The sequence below is a fragment of the Gymnoscopelus microlampas genome, assembly GCF_963454915.1.
Source record: "Gymnoscopelus microlampas genome assembly, chromosome: 13".
Lineage (NCBI taxonomy): Eukaryota > Metazoa > Chordata > Actinopteri > Myctophiformes > Myctophidae > Gymnoscopelus > Gymnoscopelus microlampas.
The window spans coordinates 43,608,577-43,630,460 of NC_139950.1; the positions used below are offsets into that span (position 1 = coordinate 43,608,577).

Genomic DNA, 21,884 nt, shown 5'->3' on the forward strand with positions numbered 1-21,884 from the left:
GTGTGTGGTGGGGGAGAGATACGGAGCGTTCATGCGACATTTGACTGGGATAAACAGGGTTGTTTTGTGTACCAATAGTCGCAGTAAACGCCGGGAGCTCTTCTGAGCCACAGCCACAAAGAAGACAGCGAGTGAAGATGAGCAACTAATTAATCTCTGTGGCTGTTTTAGCATTGCCTACGCAGTGTCGTCTGTTTGTCAATATAGTGGTTGACATTCTCACTTTGTTTTAGTTGTGTTTGTCCATAATTTGGCAGTATATTCTTTAGACACAGACAGAATTAACCACTTTCATACTTGGAACTCATACTTATGTACAACGGTGTCTTGCTGTTTTTGAAAGTTGAACATTTTCGCCTCCATTGAGACATGTCTCCTAAATCTCAACTTTTCTGAAAAATGTATGTTTCTATATCAGTGGTGCTCAATCTTTTTCACGTCAAGGACCCCCAAAATGATATGTATTTGGCCGCAGACCCCCATCAAAATATGTTGTTCCAGGGACCCCCAGAAGAAAAGATTTGAGTTAAACATGTTCGCTTTAAAAATATATATATTCAGAAGATTTGCACACATTTTCACGATTTTTCAAAAACAGCAGATCTACAAGCTCATAGCGTGGCACTCGGTGCCGCGCTATGAGCTTGTATATCTGCTATTTTTTTATGAGTGCAAAGTAAAGCTTTTTAACTCAAATCTAAAAATGACACAGTTCCAGGTCTTAATGGAATGCCCAAACTAGGTTTTTGGGCATCGTTTTTCCTCATTTTGTCTAAGGACTCGACATTACTTCTCCACCAGGTGTGGTTGAAATGTGTCTTGCCTGTGTATTTTTGCCTTTCCATCGTAAGCGGCAAGCCTCTCTGGCAAACGGGTGAATAGGAACAGACTGGAATCTATCGGGACCTCAGCATCGTTCCTCGCCTTTAGTTTTATCTGCGAAGAGAAAAGCCTGCATGGTCACGACCTAATGCAGAGAGTGTCTATAGGGGCGGGACTTCTGTCGTACGTAGTTCCCCCGGAAACAATATTTGGAAATGATTATGACAATTATGACAAAATAATTGCGATTGTCTTTAATACAGTAATTGCGATTGGATGATTACGTAATAATTGTGACAGGCCTATACAGAAGGGGCAGCATTCTAGAACATTGGTTCTCAAAGTGGCGTGCGGGGACCCCCAGGGGTACTTGAGGGGGTTCCAGGGGGTCCCCAGCTAAATGATGGATAGTTAGGAACCAAATGGACCCATATATGTCTGTAACTCTGAAAGTGTACAAATGGAACCAAATGGACCCGTACTCTCTCAGAGTTAAATTAACATTGATTTTACAATATGAATTGGGGTCCCAGAGATAGAAATGCCATTAAATGGGGGTCCGTAGCCCTAATGCATGTCAAACTGGGGGTCCTTGAAATTAAAATGGTTGAGAATCACTGCTAGAGATCCGTAAAAACCTTCTCTTATGGGGGTCCCTGGCTTATCTTTTCAAATGGGGGTCCGTGGGGTAATAAGTGTCAATTTGGGGGTCCTTGACATGAAAAAGTTTGAGAACCACTGTTCTAGAACACGGTTGGTCTGTAGTGTGCCCCAACAAAAATAGACTAGCCACAACTAACTGCACACCTCAGGTGACACTACTACACCTATCACAGTATAGTAAAGGGGGGCAATTCAGTTTTCAGCTTCACCCAGCAAAAAGTGTTGTCTGCAAAAGCAGTGTAGGGAGGTTGATGGCTGATTCAAGCCATCAACCAGAGTCACATCTGGCCTGAGTTAAACTAATTAGCCTCTGAGCTGGGTCTGACAACTCACCTGTTGTGCATCAAGCTAAACACACACAGTATGAGTCAGCCATCCCCACATACACATACACAGAGAGAGCCTCTGTCATGACATGTTGTTGTATCTGCTCTTGCAGTATTTGGATGTTACGGTGTTTCTGTGTGGTGTTGACAACTACTAGTGATTATACTACCTAATGCACAAGCATCTGAATAATATTAAACACCTGGTGGAGAGACAAATGTAAGAATAATAACAAGCCAGGATTCCATTAGCCTCGGAAACCCAGCCTTTTTTTTTTGTTTCAAAAGAAAAACGTCTGGGCGAACGGTGCAGGAACGATGGTCTTGGGGGGGGGGGGGGGGGGGGGGGGGGAGGCGGGGACATAGATTGGTGAAGCAATCGGAGGACGCGCCTGCTCCGGGCGCCTGGGTTTGGATCCGCCCTTCGAGACCATGGATTGCTCTCGTTCTCTCAGTCTAGGATTCCATTGACTTAAAACATTCAAAAGAGAGAATGGAGTTGGATTGGAAACACCCTCTTAAAACCTAGCTGAGAGAGATGAAGCAGGGACCCCCTCTATATTGTATACAATTGTGTTTCAGATAAACATTTGCTGCTCTTTTTTCCATCTACACCTATAACTCTTTGCCAAAAATAGCCGATCTACAAGCTCACAACGCCTCGCAGTGCGAGGCGTTGTGAGCTTGTAGATCTGCTATTTTTGGCTTAAGTTCTCCTCAGAAAAGGGATGCTAGGGTTCAAGTGGTTAATGTAAAAAAAAAAAAATCATATCACACAAAGATTTGGCGGACCCCCTGTAGTAACTCTGAGGACCCCCTAGGGGTCCCGGACCCCCTGTTGAAGACCCCTGCTGTAGAGAATGTAAAGGAACCGCATTTTGTTTTCAATTTACATTGTAAGATGTAGGCTACACAGCTCATGTTAACATGCTGGCACATGATGCAACAATTTACCATCCATTGCTGCACCTTGCACAGGGGCACCATGCTGTTATCAGACCCCCTTTCGCTTGTTTTTGCCTTCGTTCATCACAGCGGTCACAACATCTCTGTGATGTTGGGCAGAACGGAGTCTCTCTTGGCATGTGTTTTGTAGGTTAATATTCCTTAAACCCCTGCCAGGTCTCTGAGTCACTATCTGTTATGTCTTCTTCTTTTTGTGTTGACCGACAAGAAAGAGCTAGTGATGCACGTGGGTGAAGTACAATTCAAAAAGCACACAATGCCAGATTACTATCAGAGCAGCAACCGTAACTAAGTACATTTACTCAAGTACTTACAATTCTGAGGTGTTTTTTTTACTTTACTTGAGTATTTCCAATTTTCAGTGCTTTTACTTCTACATCTCAGAGGCAAATATTGTACTATTACTCCACTACAATTATTTGCAAACTTTAGTTGCTTTGTAGATTATTATTACAAAACATGCACTAACCACTTCATTTTGGCCATATACATTTTGCCCATTTGAAAATAGCCGATCTACAAGCTCACAAGGCGTTGGATCGCAACGCATTGTGAGCTTGTGTGGATCTGTACATTTTGAATTCTGGACGTTTACTTGTTACAGAGTATTTCTATATTGCAGTATTGATACTTTTACTTTAAATAAATAATTTGAGTGCTTTTTCTAACCACTGGCAGCAACACTGATGACACAGTCAAATCTAGAGCATTCATTAGTATAGGGAATTATTAGCGGACCTAGTATAGAGCCCTGGGGGACCCCGGTCAAATAGTTATATGGTTTAAGTTAACTGCATTGACCCTGGTGTCCCTATTTTGGGCATGTCAAAGGTTTTCAAAATAATTGCATTTTCATTTATTTATTTTTTACAAATTACCCAAGAAGACTTTTGAATGAATGAATTTTTATAATAACGATAATAGCAGATCTACAAGCTTCAACATATCGAATTTGTTGTGCAAAAAAGTCTATTGGGCTTCAGTGGTTAACTCTGAATGGGTAGAAATGGACCCTCACTCTCTGAGTTAAATGAAAGCTCCACATGTTGCATCCACATGCGCACACACACATACACACATCCTGTTGTGGTTCTGCTGCCCTGAATGAACTGGCATCACTTTACTTTCTGTGTGATGTTCACCTGGTCTGTGACTCCAGTCCTCAGTGCATTATAATGTTAAATCAATGGGATAGGTTCCACATGCTTAGCTTCCGCTAACCGAGGCTTCGATAATACTTTGAAGGCCTTTTATTCGGCCTCTTTTATGTTGTTGTTGTTGGCTCCGGAGCAGAATGACTCCCTTGTCGTTTGCATCATCAACGGTTTGTTCTCGTCCTGCAAAAAAAAAAGCATGCCTTCTGGACTTTGTTTTTTTTTCACTGACTCTAATTGAATTTAACCCATTAAGACCAGGAACGCATCTGTGTGCCATTTTTTTTTTATTTCTTTGGCTATTCAAAAATAGCAGATATACAAGCTCATAGCGCGGCACCGAGTGCCGCGCTACGAGCTTGAAGATCTGCTATTTTTTGAAAAATCGTGAAAATCTTTGCAAATTTGTGCAATTTTGTTGAATTTATAAAAAAATAATTAAGTGAATATTTGTAACTCAAATCCTTACTTCTTTCCTGGAACAATATATTTTGAGATGGGGGGTCCGCATTTTGGGGGTCCTTGACATGAAAAAAAGATTGAGACAACATACGTTTTTTCCCAAAAACTGTTCGGACTTAGAAGACATTTGTAGAATCCCCCCAGAAGCAAAGATTTGAGTTACAAATGTTTGCTTTAAAAAATATATTCAAAGATTTTCACAAAAGTTCACAATTTTTCCAAAAGACTAGCAGATCTACAAGCTCACGGCGCTATGAGCTTGTAGATCTGCATGAGAATAAGATAATGGTTACAGCTAAAATCTAAAATGACACAGATGCGTTCCCGGTCTTAATGAGTTAAGCGGCGAGTAATTTTACAGCCTCAACCCGATCGATAATGGGTGCTATTTTCTGCACCACGACGATCACAGGTTTATTATATGGCTCTAGAGAAGGAGAGCCCCAAATGGCATCCCGCAATTGCATGCTATTGATTAACATTCATCTGTTATGGCAAACTTCTGTCCTCGTTTAAAGATTTAAAGATGATGATTAACCTCGAACACGAATGTCGTGAGCACCGTTTAGGAGCAAATGTATCTTGAATGTGTTAAAGATGAAAGGAAAATACCATAACAAAACGCCCAAGCAGACAATAACAATGTTATGAGTTGTGGCGTAAGGACTGCTACAGTCATAACTGTGTACAGTGGTCACCTATTCACATACGCACCAGAGTCTCTGAAAGGTACCCACCATAACCCACCATAACCTTAGGTTGTGAAAGGTTGGGGGTGTGGCTATGCCTTGGGGGTGTGTTTTAAGTTTTTCATTTTAGGTGGACAGTAGGTGGCAGAAGAGAGCAGAGGAAAGCAATTACTCTACTTGCAGTTTATTTCTTAAAAGCAGAAGTCATTAGAGAACTTATGAATGCAGACAATTTATCATTGAATTAATAAAACAAACTTATGTACTAGAGTATTTCCAATTTCCAGTACTTTTACTTTATTTTATACATAGGCTATTTGAAAATAGCTGATCTACAAGCTCACAATTTTCACAATGCTATTTTGAAACATTTTACACAACAGTGTATTTTCAAACATTTTACAGTGGTGTAAAGTAACAAATTACATTACACAAGTACTGTACATAAGTAAAGATTTTAGTTTTTTTTTTTTCTTTACTGGACTATTTCCCTCTCTCTCTCTTTCTCTTGTTATGCAGAAAGTCCTCTTTCACACGTTATGTCAAAATCGTCACCTTATTAAACTAATGGCCTAAGTCATTTTTTGAGGAAATTATATTTTTGCCTAAGTCAGGTCCTCATGACACTAGCCTTATATAAACGTTGGCTATTTAAAAATAGCCATGTGATGCGTTGTGAGCTTATAGATCTGCTATTTTCAAAGGATTTTTATATATTTTGATAACCTGTGAAACGGGACATTCTACATGTATTTTTATGTGGTATATGTGGTGGCTTTTACTTTAAGTAAAATATCTGAGTACTTCTTCCACCACTGAAGAACAACAATTAAAGAACAGAGGATAAGCCAGTGTTTTTCTCATTCTTTTTTTTTCTCTCTCTCTCAGTCATAGGAGACAGCTGTTGCGACCAGTGTTGCCAGAGTTTACGAGAGAAATAAGCAAACAGGTCTATGAAAACAAGCCCAAAAGAGATTGATTATTATAGGCCACATGAGCACATTAAACCTATATGCACCTCAAGTTCTCAAATAAAAAGCAGCAAGCTTCTACCAATATTTACAAGCAACTTTACAGAAAAACAGGTTGCTTATAATAAGCAAACATGGCAACGCTGGTCGCGACCCCTTCCTTTCATTCAGTGAGAGAGGATCATGGTTAACATATGCTAATAGACAGACAGTGGCTTCAAGCTTGGCCATTGTTGTCACAAAACAAGTTTGGCCACCTTCACACACAGTTAGGTAGGCTACAGTCAGCAGGGAGAGGGGGTTGGGGGAGAATTTAGCTTTTTTTTAAATCATGTTCTCAGTGGTGGAAAAAATGCTCACATTAGCTCAAGCACCCCTCTCTCTCTGTCTTCAGTATTAACTGGGTATCAACTGCCTTTTAAGGTCAACCCTAAATGCATCAAATTTTCTCTGATGTGATGTTTTAAGTTCAGTGATGTTGCTAGGTTTTCAATGTAATGGGTCCTGGGATGCAAGGGTGGTCATTCAGATGGGTCCCAGAAACATTTTATGGGTCCCCAATTACACATCCCCCCCCCCCCTATCGTTTTCTTTGATCTCCAATCTCCATATCTTCTATGCGTGTGTGACTGTGTACATTATATCCTGATGCAGTGGATCTCAACCTTTTCAGGCAGCGACCCCCCAAAATAATCATATTTTAACTGGGGACCCCCCACCCTGAGGAATTAGGAGTTGAGGCACTTAATTTAGTTTGATTCAGTTCCACAGATACATATTGTGAAAATAGCAGATCTAGATCAGTGTGACCCGTTCCTGCTTTTCAAGACCGATACCGATATATATACATATATTAAAAAATCATAAATATATTTTTTCAAATGTATATGATTCTGTAGTATTAGCACACCTTATGGTAAGAAATACTAGTAGTGGGCAACAGGTGGATTTAACATACCTTTGACCAATAGAATACATTTAATCATAGAACCTTTTAATCATTATTATTTTATTTTGTATTATTATTATTATTATAATTTATTTTTTACTATTTGTGTAGCAATAAAAGACTGAAAACACTGGCTTACAGTGGAAGCATTGGCAAATAAAGAAATAGGAATTCAAGAAATAATGAAGACAAATACTGACAATGCCTATGAACATTGGCTTGCCGTTATTGCACATAGTCAACATGCAATAATACTATTAGGCTTGTCATTGAGAAAGGAAAATAAAGTTGTCTTTTTGAGGAGAAGTGGAACCTTATAAGTCACTTTAAGTTTAGCATGAGGGAGAGGGTCTACTCTACCCTCTTCAGGGAATTAATTGTTATGATATCTCTAAGAAGCTACAGAAAACATCCAGTTGCCTATTAAACATACACAAGACACAGACGATAGACAACCGGTTACTTACAGCTGCCATTAATTAGTGCTTTTGTTTGCCTTTGTGGTCAAATCAGGGTCAAATGCATAGGCTCAACGAGCCATCGTTAACCTGCTAATGTTACACAGCTGATTGGCAACATGCGGTAATCCACCACATCATCTCCAAGCAAGTTGGAGAACACTCTAAAATCGGGGATTTTACTTTGGCTGGTCAATTTAAGATGACAATAGCAACAAAGATTAGTAGTAGACCTATATGTATGATGATCAGTTATTATTCCAGACAGTGGTCTATCCAAGACGTTTTAACACGTTTAAGAGCAGGTCCTCATGCCGTGTCTCTCTCTCTCTCTGTGTGTGTGTAGCGTACACAACGCTGTTTAACCGAGTTATACTTATCCAGTACAACGGTGTCTAACCGGAGAGTTATACTTCTCCACCAACGGTGCCTAACAGGAGAGTTATACTTCTCCACCAACGGTGTCTAACCGGAGAGTTATACTTCTCCACCAACGGTGCCTAACCGGAGAGTTATACTTCTCCACCAACGGTGTCTAACCGGAGAGTTATACTTCTCCACCAACGGTGCCTAACCGAGTGAGTCCATGTAGATCACTGCGTCCCATGGACGCACTAGTGTTGTCATGAATGCGTCCTTTCGCAATATGGTGCGTCAGCGACGCAGGACGCAGGCCTACGAGCATCTCTGTAAGTTGTATGTATCTTTCTGATGCTTAAGTAAGAGTCCCTCTTGTGGTTAAAGCTGATGTCCAGTGATTTTGCGGCCCGGGTTTAAATCCCACGCTATGAGCTTGTAAATTCCATGCGGAATGTCCAGTTTTTGTTACCACAATATAAAAATACTCTGTTACAAGTAAAAGGCCTGTGTTAAAAATGTTACTGAGTAAAACTACAAAGTACTGGCATCAAAATATTTTCAAACATTTTACACAACAATGTATTTTCAAACATTTTACTGTGGTGTAAAGTAACACATTACATTACACAAGTACTGTACATAAGTAAAGATTTTAGGTTTTTTTTTTTCTTTACTGGACTATTTCCCTCTCTCTCTCTTTCTCTCTACTTGTTATGCAGAAAGTCCTCTTTCACACGTTATGTCAAAATCGTCACCTTATTAAACTAATGGCCTAAGTCATTTTTTGAGGAAATTATATTTTTGCCTAAGTCAGGTCCTCATGACACTGGCCACCTCTGGTAAAATCGCCTATCTCCTAATTGAAAAGGATCATGCTGTTCACGCCCCTTTTAGTATAATGGCCTAACTCCCTAGTGTGACTTAGGACAAAATAGGCCTTTCGTTTGGCCTAAGTCACATGTTTTTGTGACTTAAGCCAAATTATTTACTGATTTAGGCCATTTTGTAATTTGTTTTGCTTTTTATTTTGGCCTAAGTCAGATTTAATCCTATTTAAACCTATTTAAATCTCTTATGTTACATAACTGACAGACAGTGTTATTTCTATTTAAATAGTCATAATTTGTTATAAACATTTTGGGTGAAATGATTAAGAAATATCATATAGTTTTGTTCTGGATCAGTTTTTTATTTTTCCTGAAAACCTTGAAAAAATGACTTAGGCCATTAGTTTAATAAGGTGACGAAATGTAAAATAGCAGATCTACAAGCTCACAACGTGTAGCTTAGTTCTGCTATTTTTAAATAGACAACTTTATATAAGGTTAATGGTTAATGTATGTTTTGTAATAATAATCAAAATCTACAAAGTAACTAAAGTTTTCAAACACTTGCACATCGTGTGTGTGTGTGTGTGTGTGTGTGTGTGTGTGTGTGTGTGTGTGTGTGTGTGTGTGTGTGTGTGTGTGTGTGTGTGTGTGTGTGTGTGTGTGTGTGTGTGTGTGTGTGTGTCTGACTGTGCAGTGTGTGGGCACAGACAGACAGACAGACAGTAGGGGGAGGTAGGTAGCAGATAGCAAAACCGGTTATGTTAATGATATACTGTGTAGCCTACACTACAGTATTCCAAATAAGCTGAGGAACTCTGCTATCAGGTTCCCCTCCCCCCTACAGTACCTCTGTCCCCACCACACCGTGGAACCACACATTACTGCCGGACCCCCGACAGTAACTCTGAGGACCCTCTAGGGGTCTCGGACCTCCTGTCGAAGACCCCTGATTTAACACTCTCTCTCTCTCTCTCTCTCTCTCTCTCTCTCTCTCTCTCTCTCTCTCTCTCTCTCTCTCTCTCTCTCTCTCTCTCTCTCTCTCTCTTCTTTCTCTCTCTCTCTCTCTCTCTCTCTCTCTCTCTCTCTCTCTCTCTCTCTCTCTCTCAAAATGGGGGTCCGCGGGCTAATAAGTGTCAATTTGGAGGTCCTTCACATGAAAAAGTTTGAGAACCACTGCTCTATATCTCCCCCCCTTGCACTTTGGCTAATTAATATTGACTGTTGTAAGTGAAAAGGTTAAGAAATGTTCAAAAAGTTTACTTTATTGTTTCAGTTTCTGAGAGGCTGCAGCCAGTGTGTGCAGTTCAGATTTATGTTGTTCCTGTAAGGATAATTATTGTTCCAATTCCAAATATGGAATCTGTAGCAGCAAAATACTTAAAAAGATAAAAACTGTTTTCTATTGTTCCATTAAATTGGATTCAGTTCTAAAAGGCTAAAAACTGTACACGTCTTTTTTTTGAGGGGGGGGGGGGCACGGGGAAAGTAATATAAAGTAATATGTAATATATTACTCTTGATTCCAAGTAATACGTTATATAATATTATTACTTTTCAAAGGAGTAATAAGTAATACAAGTAGGTAACATATTACTCTCCTAAGTAATATAGCCCAACACTGATTATAAAACATATACATTAACCACTTTAGCCCTATATTATACCACGGCCATTAGAAAATAGACGATCTACAAGCTCGTAGATCGGCTACTTTCAAACATTTCAGTACTTTTACTTTTGGTACTTTAAGTATATTTTGATGCCAATACTTTGTACTTTTACTCAAGTAACATTTTGAACACATGCCTTACTTACTTTTTTAAAATACATTTTGATACCAAGCGCCATCTCGTGGCTGGACGGCCACACTACACTTTCTAATCATTTCAATGGGAGGTGCCAAGAATCTGTGGGCGTCAACTTTGAAAAGTACCTAAAGAAACCTTTGAAAACCTCTGATGTCCAATAGGTGGCCGTTTGAAGATCGTGCATGAATGAACAGGTGACCACTGTAGTTTAAACTATTGTCGTAACACCATAATGTATCAGTTGATCTGCAAAGGAACTGAGTAACTAAAGGTGTCAAAATTGCGTATGTAAGGGGCACAGTCGGTAGCGCTGTCGCCTCACAGCTAGAAGGTCCTGGGTTCGATTCCCGCCGGGGACGCTATGGGCGTGTTCTCTCCTCCATCATCAGTGCCCATACCCTAGGTGGGGTTGGTGAAAGGGCCTTTCTGTGTGGAGTTTGCATGTTCTCCCCATGTCCCCTAGGGTAGGTACCCTCACAAAAATCATGCAGTAATCCTGGTCACTATACTGCCTCCCCCTGGTCAGCCGGGGCGGCTGATGGAGGGGAAAGGAACTGGTTGGAATAATGTGTTCCTTCCACGCGCTACGTCCTACCGGGGAAACTCCCCCCTGTCAGGTGACAAGAAGGCTCCTCATGCATTGAAGGAAGCATGTTCAAGTTCAAGTTTATTATTCCCCAAACTGGGAAATTTATGTTACAGCAGTTAATAGGAAACTCCAAGACACAGTAAACGTACGTACACAAGACAAGACATAAACATAGACCTGGACATGATCACAAGATCCAGATAATAATAGCAATTAATACCTCCTCCTGCTTCCATTATTGATGGCACGAATGGAAGAAGTACAAATGAGATTTTGTACCTTTTGTTTTTAGCTGCAGGGGTCTTTAACGTTTGGCCGGAAGGCAATAATTCATATACAGGATTTAGGGGATGAGAGCTGTCCGCTCTAATAGATGATGCTTTCTTAAGCATCTGCTGGTCATATATATGAACTCAGTTCGGGGCTCTCCCCAGACTGACAGAGGGAGAGTAGCGCCCAGGATTACATGCTTAGGCAATTGGCACTGGGTGAAAAAAAAATGGGTTGCGTATGTAGTGGAGTAAAAGTATTAATTATACTGAAGTAACAGTGAGTAATTACGGTACTTTCCACCCCTGAATATAATACAGTATTGTGCAGTGCTGAATTGACCAGTACTACTGCACCATGTCCCATTGAGCCTGAAGACTATGATGAACAACTGAAACCTATACCTGGGTTTCTATTCACGGCTCTCCTTTAGAAGCTACACTTATGAAATATTTCTGTGTGACTTTGTTGTTTGTATTCATTCATTCTTCCTGCTCTCTGAAAGACGTCGTATTGTGTGAGTGAGAGCGGGTTGTCCTCGGTTTTCTCCCGTTTCGGCGTCATCATCACTCAAGGGCATTTACGGTTGCAACAGTTCACTGAGGTTTGATTGACTGGGGAGACAGTCACACAGAGGACAGCACAGAGGGAGGCAACTGGGACACACCCAGATTACCCAGCGGGAGAGGAACGCACGTGATAACACTACGCTGTAAAAGCCTGAGTGTTCATTTAACCCGTTAAGACCGGGAACGCATACTGTGTCATTTTAGATTTTCTTTTGCCTATAACCATTATTTTATACTTTTGGCTATTCAAAAATAGCAGATATACAAGCTTGTAGCGCGGCTTGAAGATCTGCTATTTTTTGGAAACATTTGAATATATATATATTTATTTTTTAAGCGAACATTTGTAACTGAAATCTTTGCTTCTGGGGATTCTACAAATGTCTTCTAAAACCTTTTTTTTTGATAAAACGTATGTTGCTATATATCAGTGGTTCTCAAACTTTTTCATGCCATGGACCCCCACAATTATATGTATTTGGCCGCAGACCCCCATCTCAAAATATGTTGTTCCAGGGACCCCTAGAAGCAAAGACAGAGAGAAAAAAACAAACACAACAAAAGGTAATCTCGCATGCAGGCTTCTATGGTCACACATTCCTCATCATCAAAATGAAAAAAGGGATTGCACCTTTAAACGTTCCTATTCCCTGTATTCTCATAAAATGTCGTCACATGAACAACTTTAAAAAGAAGGAAAAAAACATCAAAAAGAAGCCTCACACTTTCTCAGACGGCTGGTTTCCCCCCAGTGGGCTGAAACGCTGTCTGTTCCCAGCGGGGGGGGGGCCTCGCATGCACTCGTGTACACACTTGCAGATGCACTCCATTGCCCTGGAGACATATAATGGCACATATTGTGAACAACACATACCGTATAATGATCTTTTTCATGAGCTGATTATTATCACCATGTATTTATTACTCATCCCTCAATTGTCACACAACATTATGTGTGTCATCTGTTATGATTCAATACAATGTTGTGTATGCAAACACACGCATGCATGCACACGCGCTCACATACATATAATACACAATGCATTACCAGTGGTGGAAAGTAACTAAGTACATTTACTCAAGTACTGTACTTAAGTACACATTTTAGGAATGTTTACTTTACTGGAGTATTTCAATTTTTCTATATTTTTACTTTTACTCCACTACATCTCAGAGGCAAATATTGTGCTTTTACTCCACTACAATTATTTGACAACTTTAGTTACTAGTTACTTTGCAGATATGAACGATTACATTATAAAACATACATTAACCAATTTAGCTCTGTTTTATAGCTAGGCTATTTGAAAATAGACGATTATATAGCCGCTAAATAGCCGCTATTTTCAAACATTTTGCCACTTTTACTTTTGGTACTTTAAGTACATTTTGATACCAATACTTTTGTACTTTAACTCAAGTACATCTTTAATTTCGGACTACTTCTACATTGCAGTATTGATACTTTCACTTAAGTAAAACATTTGAGTACTTTTTCCCACCCCTGCATCTGTTGTATATGATACAATGTCCTGTATGCAAACACGCATGCATGCACTTGCCCTCACATACAATACAATACATAATACATTACACACACACGCACGCACGCACGCACACACACACACACACACACACACACACACACACACACACACACACACACACACACACACACACACACACACACACACACACACACACACACACACACACACACACACACACACACACACACACACACTTTGAATGTACAGTTTTCTATTAGTCATACAACATTGATTGTAGGGACCGCAGGGATATAGGGACGTACAGAGAGAGAGAAATGAATGAGGTGACCCTGAACCTCAATCTGTTTGGTATGTTGTCCACGAGCACTGGAGCTATAGAGGGCCCTCTCTCTCTCTCTCTCTCTCTCTCTCTCTCTCTCCCCCCTCCCCCCCATGTTTACAATGAAAAGGTGCTCAGACTGTGAGGGAGCGGCCAAAGAGTGGAGAGAGATCCAGTCAGGTTCAATTATGGTCCCTTGTAGTTTTCTCGGAGGTTGTGCCGTATAGTGCCTTTAAGAGGGGGGGGGGGGGGGGGGGGGGGGATCGATGAGGTGACAAATCGTAGTGGACAGCAACCCCTTTTATATGCTGTATCGATGCTCGGGACGTGTCACCGTGCGTGTGTGTGTGTGTGTGTGTGTGTGTGTGTGTGTGTGTGTCCGTTTGGCACACACACACGTGTCCAGTTGTGGAAAGTAACTAAGTGCATTTACTTAATTATTGTACTAAGTAGAATTTTTAGGTATCTGTACTTGACTTGAGTATTTCCAATTTTCAGTACTTTTACTTCTACTCCACTACATCTCGGAGGCAAATATTGTACTTTTACTCCACTACAATTATTTGAAAACTTTAGTTACTTTGTAGATTTTGATTATTATTACAAAACATGCATTAACCACTTCATCCCTATATACATTTTGGCCATTTGAAAATAGCAGATCTACAAGCTCACAATGCGTCGCATGATGACGCATTGTGAGCTTGTAGATCTGCTATTTTCAAAGGATTTTTATACATTTGAAAACTTGAAATGGGACATTCTGCATAATGAGTACTTTTACCTCTGTTACTTTAAGTACGTGTTGATTCCAATACTTTTGTACTTTTACTCAAGTACATTTTGAATTCCAGACTTGTTCTTGTATCAGAATATTTTTACATTGCAATATTGATACTTCTACTTAAGTAAAAAATGTGAGTACTTTTTCCATCACTGTTGTGTCACACACACGTGTATCTGCCTGCGAGTGTGTGCATGTGTTTGGTCACGTGTGTGTGTGTGTGTGTGTGTGTGTGTGTGTGTGTGTGTGTGTGTGTGTGTGTGTGTGTGTGGTATGCATACATACATAAACCTACAAAGTTTCCCCCATTTATGGTAATTGAATGCTTTGGTCCATTTGTGTTTTGGTGGTTTATTTTCTGCTGGTGGGTTTAATGGCTTGTTATCTGTCTAAACCTGTTTTTAAATGCTTCCTAATGGCTCTTCAAACGCGTCACCCACTGACGGTCACACAGTTTTTCTTGTTCGGTAACGTAGTCCCCCATCAAAGCCCCTCCGCTCGGAGGCTTTTTTCAAGGTTACTCTCCAATTATCCAGCCCACACTGTCATATCTCTGATAGCGGCTGTGTTTTATTGCCGTGGAAAATCGTCAGCTTGCTCACTTTTATTGGGCTGAAAACACGTAGCAGAATTAATTGACCATCTCTTTTTTTTTTATGGAAAGAAGGAGCTCTAGTGAATCTGTCACACAGGACTCTTAATTGAGTGTCTGTACAGATGGAAAGAGCCCCAGTGAGCCTATGACAGGACTGTTGTGTGGATGCTTCCTCCATGGACAGACCTATAGCCCACTTAGTGATGTTAATAATTAATCCAGGGGTCTTCAACAAGGCGTCCGGGACCCCTAGGGGGTCCTCAGAGTTACTACAGGGGGTCCGCCAAATCTTTGTGTGATATGATTTAATTTTCTCACATTAACCACTTCAACCCTAGCATCCCTTTTCTGAGGAGAACTTTAGCCAAAAAATAGCCGATCTACAAGCTCACAACGCCTCGCGCTGCGAGGCGTTGTGAGCTTGTAGATCGGCTATTTTTGGCAAAGAGGTTTAGGTGTAGAGGGGAAAAAAGAGCAGACCAAGTAAACAAAAAAAGTTTAATCTGAAACTCAATTGTATACAATATAGAGGGGGTTCCTGCTTCATCTCTCTCTCAGCTAGGGTGTCCTTGGCCTGAAAACGTTGAAGACCCCTGAATTAATCTATAATCGATTCATTGCCGTTAAGAATTTACTCAATTAAATGTATCGAGTTTCAATTAAATGAAAAAAGAAAAATTGAGATTTTTTTTTTTGCGTTAATGTGTAACATTTTTTTCACACCATAGTTACAGGTATGGTGTGTGTGTGTGATATGAAATGTGAGCTTACCATAATTACAGTAATCCTTAATCATATTCCATCATATTCAAGGGCTTTTGGAGAGAAATGCGACTCCATAGCGCACAGAGGGGAGGGGTGTGTGTCTGTGTCCAGTGTGTGATGCTTGTTGACGCTCGTTAATGTTATTTACATAAAGGCAATTATGTTTCTGCGCTCATTTTCGGTTTCGGACAATAATGTTCCTTTTGGTCGTAAAAAAAATGCTGCTTATCAATTAATCGATCGAGCAGGTTATCACCTATCAATTAATTAATTAATCAATCATTTGCATCCCTATTTCCACTGGATCAGTGTTTCTCTTTTCATTTTTAAGGAAGGACCCCCATTTTGATATGCATTTAGGCCAGGGACCCCACTATGATTTGTATCTCTGGGACGACAGTCGAAATCCTCCATGTTAATATAACTCTGAGAGTAACAGACCCCTAAAAGTCAATTTGGTGCCTATTAACTATCAATCATTTAGCTGGGGACCCCCTGGAACCCTCTCAAGGACCCCTGTGGTGCCCAGGACCCCACATTGAGAACCAGCGTGCTAGATTGGAGTTAAATGAACACAGATTGTATTGTGCAAGACAATGAATTGTCTTCACAAAAAATAAATGAAAAAAAGCTTTCATTTAAGGAACTGTGTCATTTTTAGATTTGAGCTAAAAAGCATTATTTTACACTTTGGGCTATTCAAAAATAGCAGATCTACAAGCTCATAGCGCGGCACCGAGTGCCGCGCTACGAGCTTGTAGATCTGCTATTTTTGAAAAAACGTGAACATTTGTGCAAATCTTTGAATATATGTATTTTTAAAGCGAACATTTTTAACTCAAATCTTTGCTTCTGGGGGGTCCCTGGAACAAGATATTTTGATGGGGGTCCGCGGCCAAATACATATAATTTTGGGGGTCCTTGACATGAAAAAGATTGAGCACCACTGATATAGAAACATGCGTTTTTCAGAATGCTGTTGAGATTTAGGAGACATGTAGAATCGGCTTCAGGTCTCAATGGGTTAAAACAGACAGTTGAAGACTACCTCATTTTGTACAGAGCCGTTAGGAATCAATATACAGTAGTCTCATACAGTACGTGGTCGTCAGTGCAGTCCCCTACTTTGCATGCTACTTGCATTTCTAGGTCACTGTTGAAAAATACATTTTATTCTCTCAATGAGAGTTTTTACCTGGGCGGGTGAAATTGTAGCCTCCAAGAATGGAACACTAACATAATGTATGACACTTTGAGTTAAAATAACACTGTATATTACTGTCCCATGCCATTCTCTCTGGCCAAGGATAAGTTATGCATCCATATAATACTGCTCATAAGAATCCTAATCCTATAACGTCAATGAAGCTTGCCACCTCCCTCCAGTCTGAAATCACTTACAGACATAGTAAAGGAGGCATATACCACATTCAGCCCTAGATGACCCACTTTTACAACACCTCTGTTGCATAAGGTTCGGTATTTCCCCGTCGCTTCTACTGTATGCAGTAAGTAATTCAATGGCTACCTTGCAAGAATATATTTAGGGGGGAAAAATACCGTACACAATTAAAACACAACACAAAGCTATAATTGTGGAGTTTGCCAGACTGACAAAATGATTTAAATGATTACCCTGAGTGTTAAATCATTCAGTGCCAAATTTATTTCTGGCTTTATCACCCCTGTGCCAAGGCCAAAAATACATTGTAAAAAAAGGTGCTTAGGACCCGAGATACAGCCTTTTTCAGTAAGAAGTTAAACAAGAAGTGAATGGAGCAGCAAATCTTCAAATCATGATATTTTGGGCTCTGAACATTTAAAAAAAATGTTTTAATGGCGTCGGCGACGTCATTGGCACTGAATGAGTTAGGGCTCTTATTAAGGCCCCAAATTATTATATTTGTTTCACCTGAAGACGGAGTGCCTCGGTATTTTGTCCCTACAGTCTGCCTCACCACAAGCAGAACTTTGGGTTTCTTTGCTTCTACTCCTATACCTGTTCCACTGAAGAGCACCTGTTTTGAGCCACTGTGATTGAACCCAGGCAGGCAGCGCTTCCTTTTGTTTTGATTTGATTTAAATGATAATTTCACCATTTCACAAATAACCTTTGTAAGATCTCTATGGTTCTATACAGTACCTCAACGTCTGTGCGGTTCTGCCATTCATCTAATGTTGGTTTTCTTTATTGATAGAGTACAGTAGTCTGACAGGAAATGGGGGGAGAGATGGGGGGGTGACACACGGCAAAAGTCGTCGGGATCGGGAGTCAAACCTGCGACACGCTGTCAGGCTGGATTACCAGCCTAGGTGCCCAGATGGTTACGCCAACCGTCCGGGCCATTCATCTATTGCAGGGGTCTTCAACAGGGGGTCCGGGACCCCTAGGGGGTCCTCAGAGTTACTACAGGGGGTCCGCCAAATTTTTGTGTGATATGATTTTCTTTTTTACCTTAACCACTTGAACCCTAGCATCCCTTTTCTAAGGAGAACTTTACCAAAAAATAGCAGATCTACAAGCTCAGGCGTTGTGAGCTTGTAGATCGGCTATTTTTTAGCAAAGAGGTGTTTGGTGTACAGGGAAAAAAAGAGCAGACCAAGTAAACAAAAAAAGTTAAATGGGAAACACAATTTTATACAATATAGAGGGGGGTCCCTGCTTCATCTCTCTCTCTCAGCTAGGGTGGCCTGAAAACGTTGAAGACCCCTGATCTAATGTTTTGATGAAACAAGTGATTACAACTTTCCTTTCCACTTCTTTCCTAACAGCTTTATATGGACACTGTAAAACACTGACATTAACCCTCTCCCTCCTTTTGTCTGTATCCTCTGCAGGAAAGGAAGAGTACGTCGCCACCTTCAAGGGATCCGAGTTCTTCTGCTACGACCTGTCCTCCAACCCCATCCAGAGCAGCAGCGACGAGATCACGCTCTCGTTCAAGACGCTGCAGCGCAACGGCCTGATGCTGCACACGGGCAAATCGGCCGACTACGTCAACCTGGCGTTGAAAAACGGAGCGGTCTCGCTCGTCATTAATTTGGGGTCCGGAGCCTTTGAAGCTCTGGTGGAGCCGGTCAATGGGAAGTTTAATGACAATGATTGGCATGATGTCAAAGTAACCAGGAATCTACGTCAGGTAACAGTACAGACGGTGACGGCAGGGACGTTAGTGAATTCAGGGACGTGCACAGATAGACTCTAGGTGGTGCTAGAGCACCTGCCCTTTGCCCTCTTGACCAGAAGTGCCCTTTTGAAAAAAAGAAAAAAAAAAGTTTTTTTTTTTTTCAGTTTACAGCAGGGGTCTTCAACAGGGGGTCATCAGAGTTACTACAGGGGGTCCGCCAATTCTTTATGTGATATGATTTTTCTTTTTTACCATAACCACTCGAAACCTAGCATCCCTTTTCTGAGGAGAACTTTAGCCAAAAATAGCCGATCTACAAGCCCACAACGCCTCGCGCTGCGAGGCGTTGTGGGCTTGTAGATCGGCTATTTTTGGCAAAGAGGTTCAGGTGTAGAGGGAAAAAAAGAGCAGACCAAGTCAACAAAAAAAAGAATAATTTACTTGAGCACCTGCCCCTCAAAATGTCTGTGCACGCCACTGAGTGAATTAATTAAAAACAAATTTAAATTGAACAATTTGAACGTTATTTTTCCAATTAATTTTAATTGGATTAATACAGTCACTTATTGGATTATTTTGGGCGGAGATAAAACGGTGCCACAATTGAGCAGGGACATCTTAGAGCTTGATCAGCTAATATAGGAATTGCTGTTTCACACAGCGTTTCATTCAAACCTTCAAAGACATTACAGTACATAACATCTAACATATTATTACTTTTCAGGTTTGCATTCTGTAAAAATTAATATTTTTTATGCATCAAATAGTTAACATCCAAACTAATTACAACAATGCATCTGCTAATCTATTTTCTAAAAATTATTCATTACATACTAACAACTTTTATGTCAATTGCAGCAGGTTGTCACACAAATCGGTCACTGTAACAAGAATTAAGTTGACAAATCTCGCTATTACAATGCAGTGTTTTAACGAGTTTCCTGTGCAGCTTAAGAAGAGCATACATTATGATCACATTGTCACATAATAGAGGATTTAGACTTTACACTGATGTAATTGAAAAGATTATTAGTCACCGAAAATTCAATGCTGGTGGAGATCACACAATGTGTGTGTGTGCGTTATCTTTCAGCATGGCAACAAAGTAGCTCTTCACTGTCACATCTGAAAGCATTCAGGATTCAAGATACAGATATTGTATTTGTCACATTCTCATACAGTACATGTGTTGTGAAATGACTGCTAACAATGTACATGGTGATACATGCAATATACATGTGATACATGTAAGGTAAGCGGTTATAATACTGTACAAGTAAGGTGCTAAGTAGTTTGGGAGGCTTCGGCTCAAAGCCTGAACGACAGGGGCGCGGCCATTGCGTTCTGATTCAAATCAACAGCCAATGAAGAAAAGGGGGCGGGATCCACATGCAGTGTGGGTGTTGCGTGTAAATAGGAGCGACGGGAAGCAATTTCCCCTTGAGAAATTTCGGCCGCCATTGTTGTGTACTGCTGTTTGCCTCTCGTCGGACTTTTTAGACGAGTTGCACAGCTCTCAGACCGGTAAGAGGCGAGTCCGCTCAGATTCTGTCCCGTTGGTATGCGAGAGCTGGCGAAAACTTCTGGGAACTCAGATTAGGTGCTAAGTAGTAATAAGTAATAGTGTAGATAGAAAATATTAGTTGGCCTAATAAGTAAGTGCAAAGAAACTGCATCAAAAATACAGCATCACCAACACAATATGTGAACTATTTTGTGTGTCCAGAATTATTTCTTTCTTTCTTACTTACTTACTGTAATTATGCATGAATACATGCATATGTAGGGGCGGCCATAGCTGAGTGGTTAGTGAGCCCGCCTAGGGAGCCAGAGGCCCTGGTTGCCCCAGGTTCGATTCCAGGCCAGTCCAGCATATGTGTCGATGAAATGAAAGCAAGACTCTTAACCCCTAATTGCTCACAGGTTCTCATTGGAAACAAGACCGCAAGGACTTTCATGAACGACCTGTTAAAAGGAATTATCCTTACATGACTGATAATGTTTTTCAGTGAGTTTGTGTTAGCAGAGTTCTCAAAAACAGAACATTTTATCTTTAGACGTGTTCCTGCTCATATGTGGGGGAACTGTTGCGCTTTTATCTTCCCCTCAATTTAAAACTAAAACAATACATTTTGGATACTGAGCTAAATGATTATTTGTAAACGCATTGATTTGGCCAAATCTGGACCTCCAGTGTACTGTATGTGTGAAACATGACACCATGCATAGCAGGTGCATGCTGTGTTGGGGGGTTGGACCAGACTCTCGTCTCCATCCTCCTCCTCCATCGTGTGTCAGGGGGGGGGTCTCCTTTGCTTTGTCTCATTTCAGTAAAAGTGATCCTAAAGTTCATCAATAAGACCAAAAAAAAGGAGGTACAGTATTGTATGAGAGCTGAGGAAATTGCAGAAGAGTGGGGATTGGTTACACCATCGAAAAAAAGAAAGAAAAATAAATTAAATACAAAACAAGAAAAGTAAAGAAACAAAGCGAAACAAAACAAAAGAGGAAGCCTTGAAAAAAACGAACTTGACTTTTCGTTGAAGAGGGTCGATTGTAGTGTTGCCAGATTCTGTGCGAGAAACAAGCAACCAGGTAGATCTGGCAACCCTGGTCGACTGATGTGCTTTAGGCATTTCTCTCTTTATGAGCCATGTCTGTGTCTTTGTCAATCATATCCTTTTTGTCAGGGGCTGGGAAGCCGCTCCGCTGATCACTGGGCGCACATATACTGTAGATAGAAGAACGTGGTGCAAAAACACACCATGAAGAACTGAGGGGAGTCACACAATTCAGCTCTGGCACCAACATGCGTGCCAGAGCAATTTTTGTTAGTTTCTTTGTTTTTTCTTTTCTTGTTAAAACTTATTTTGCCCTTCCTTTCTCTTACTCGTTA

General features: G+C 40.6%; 1 protein-coding gene across 28 annotated transcripts in view; it reads left to right on the top strand.

The window, feature by feature from the left end:
• The window catches only part of LOC311059347 (neurexin-1a-like), a gene marked incomplete at its 5' end in the record, with an annotated part of 638,872 nt that overhangs the window by 172,069 nt on the left and 444,919 nt on the right, over window positions 1–21,884 (top strand). For 26 of the 28 annotated variants that reach the window (XM_084077185.1, XM_084077200.1, XM_084077202.1 and 23 more), the window contains one exon: window positions 18,699–19,000. In XM_084077185.1, coding sequence (XP_083933311.1) covers window positions 18,699–19,000 — 302 coding nt within the window. Of the gene's footprint in view, window positions 1–18,632; window positions 19,001–21,884 lie in introns of all 28 variants that reach the window. The other 2 variants (XM_084077179.1, XM_084077190.1) reach the window with 1 other exon arrangement.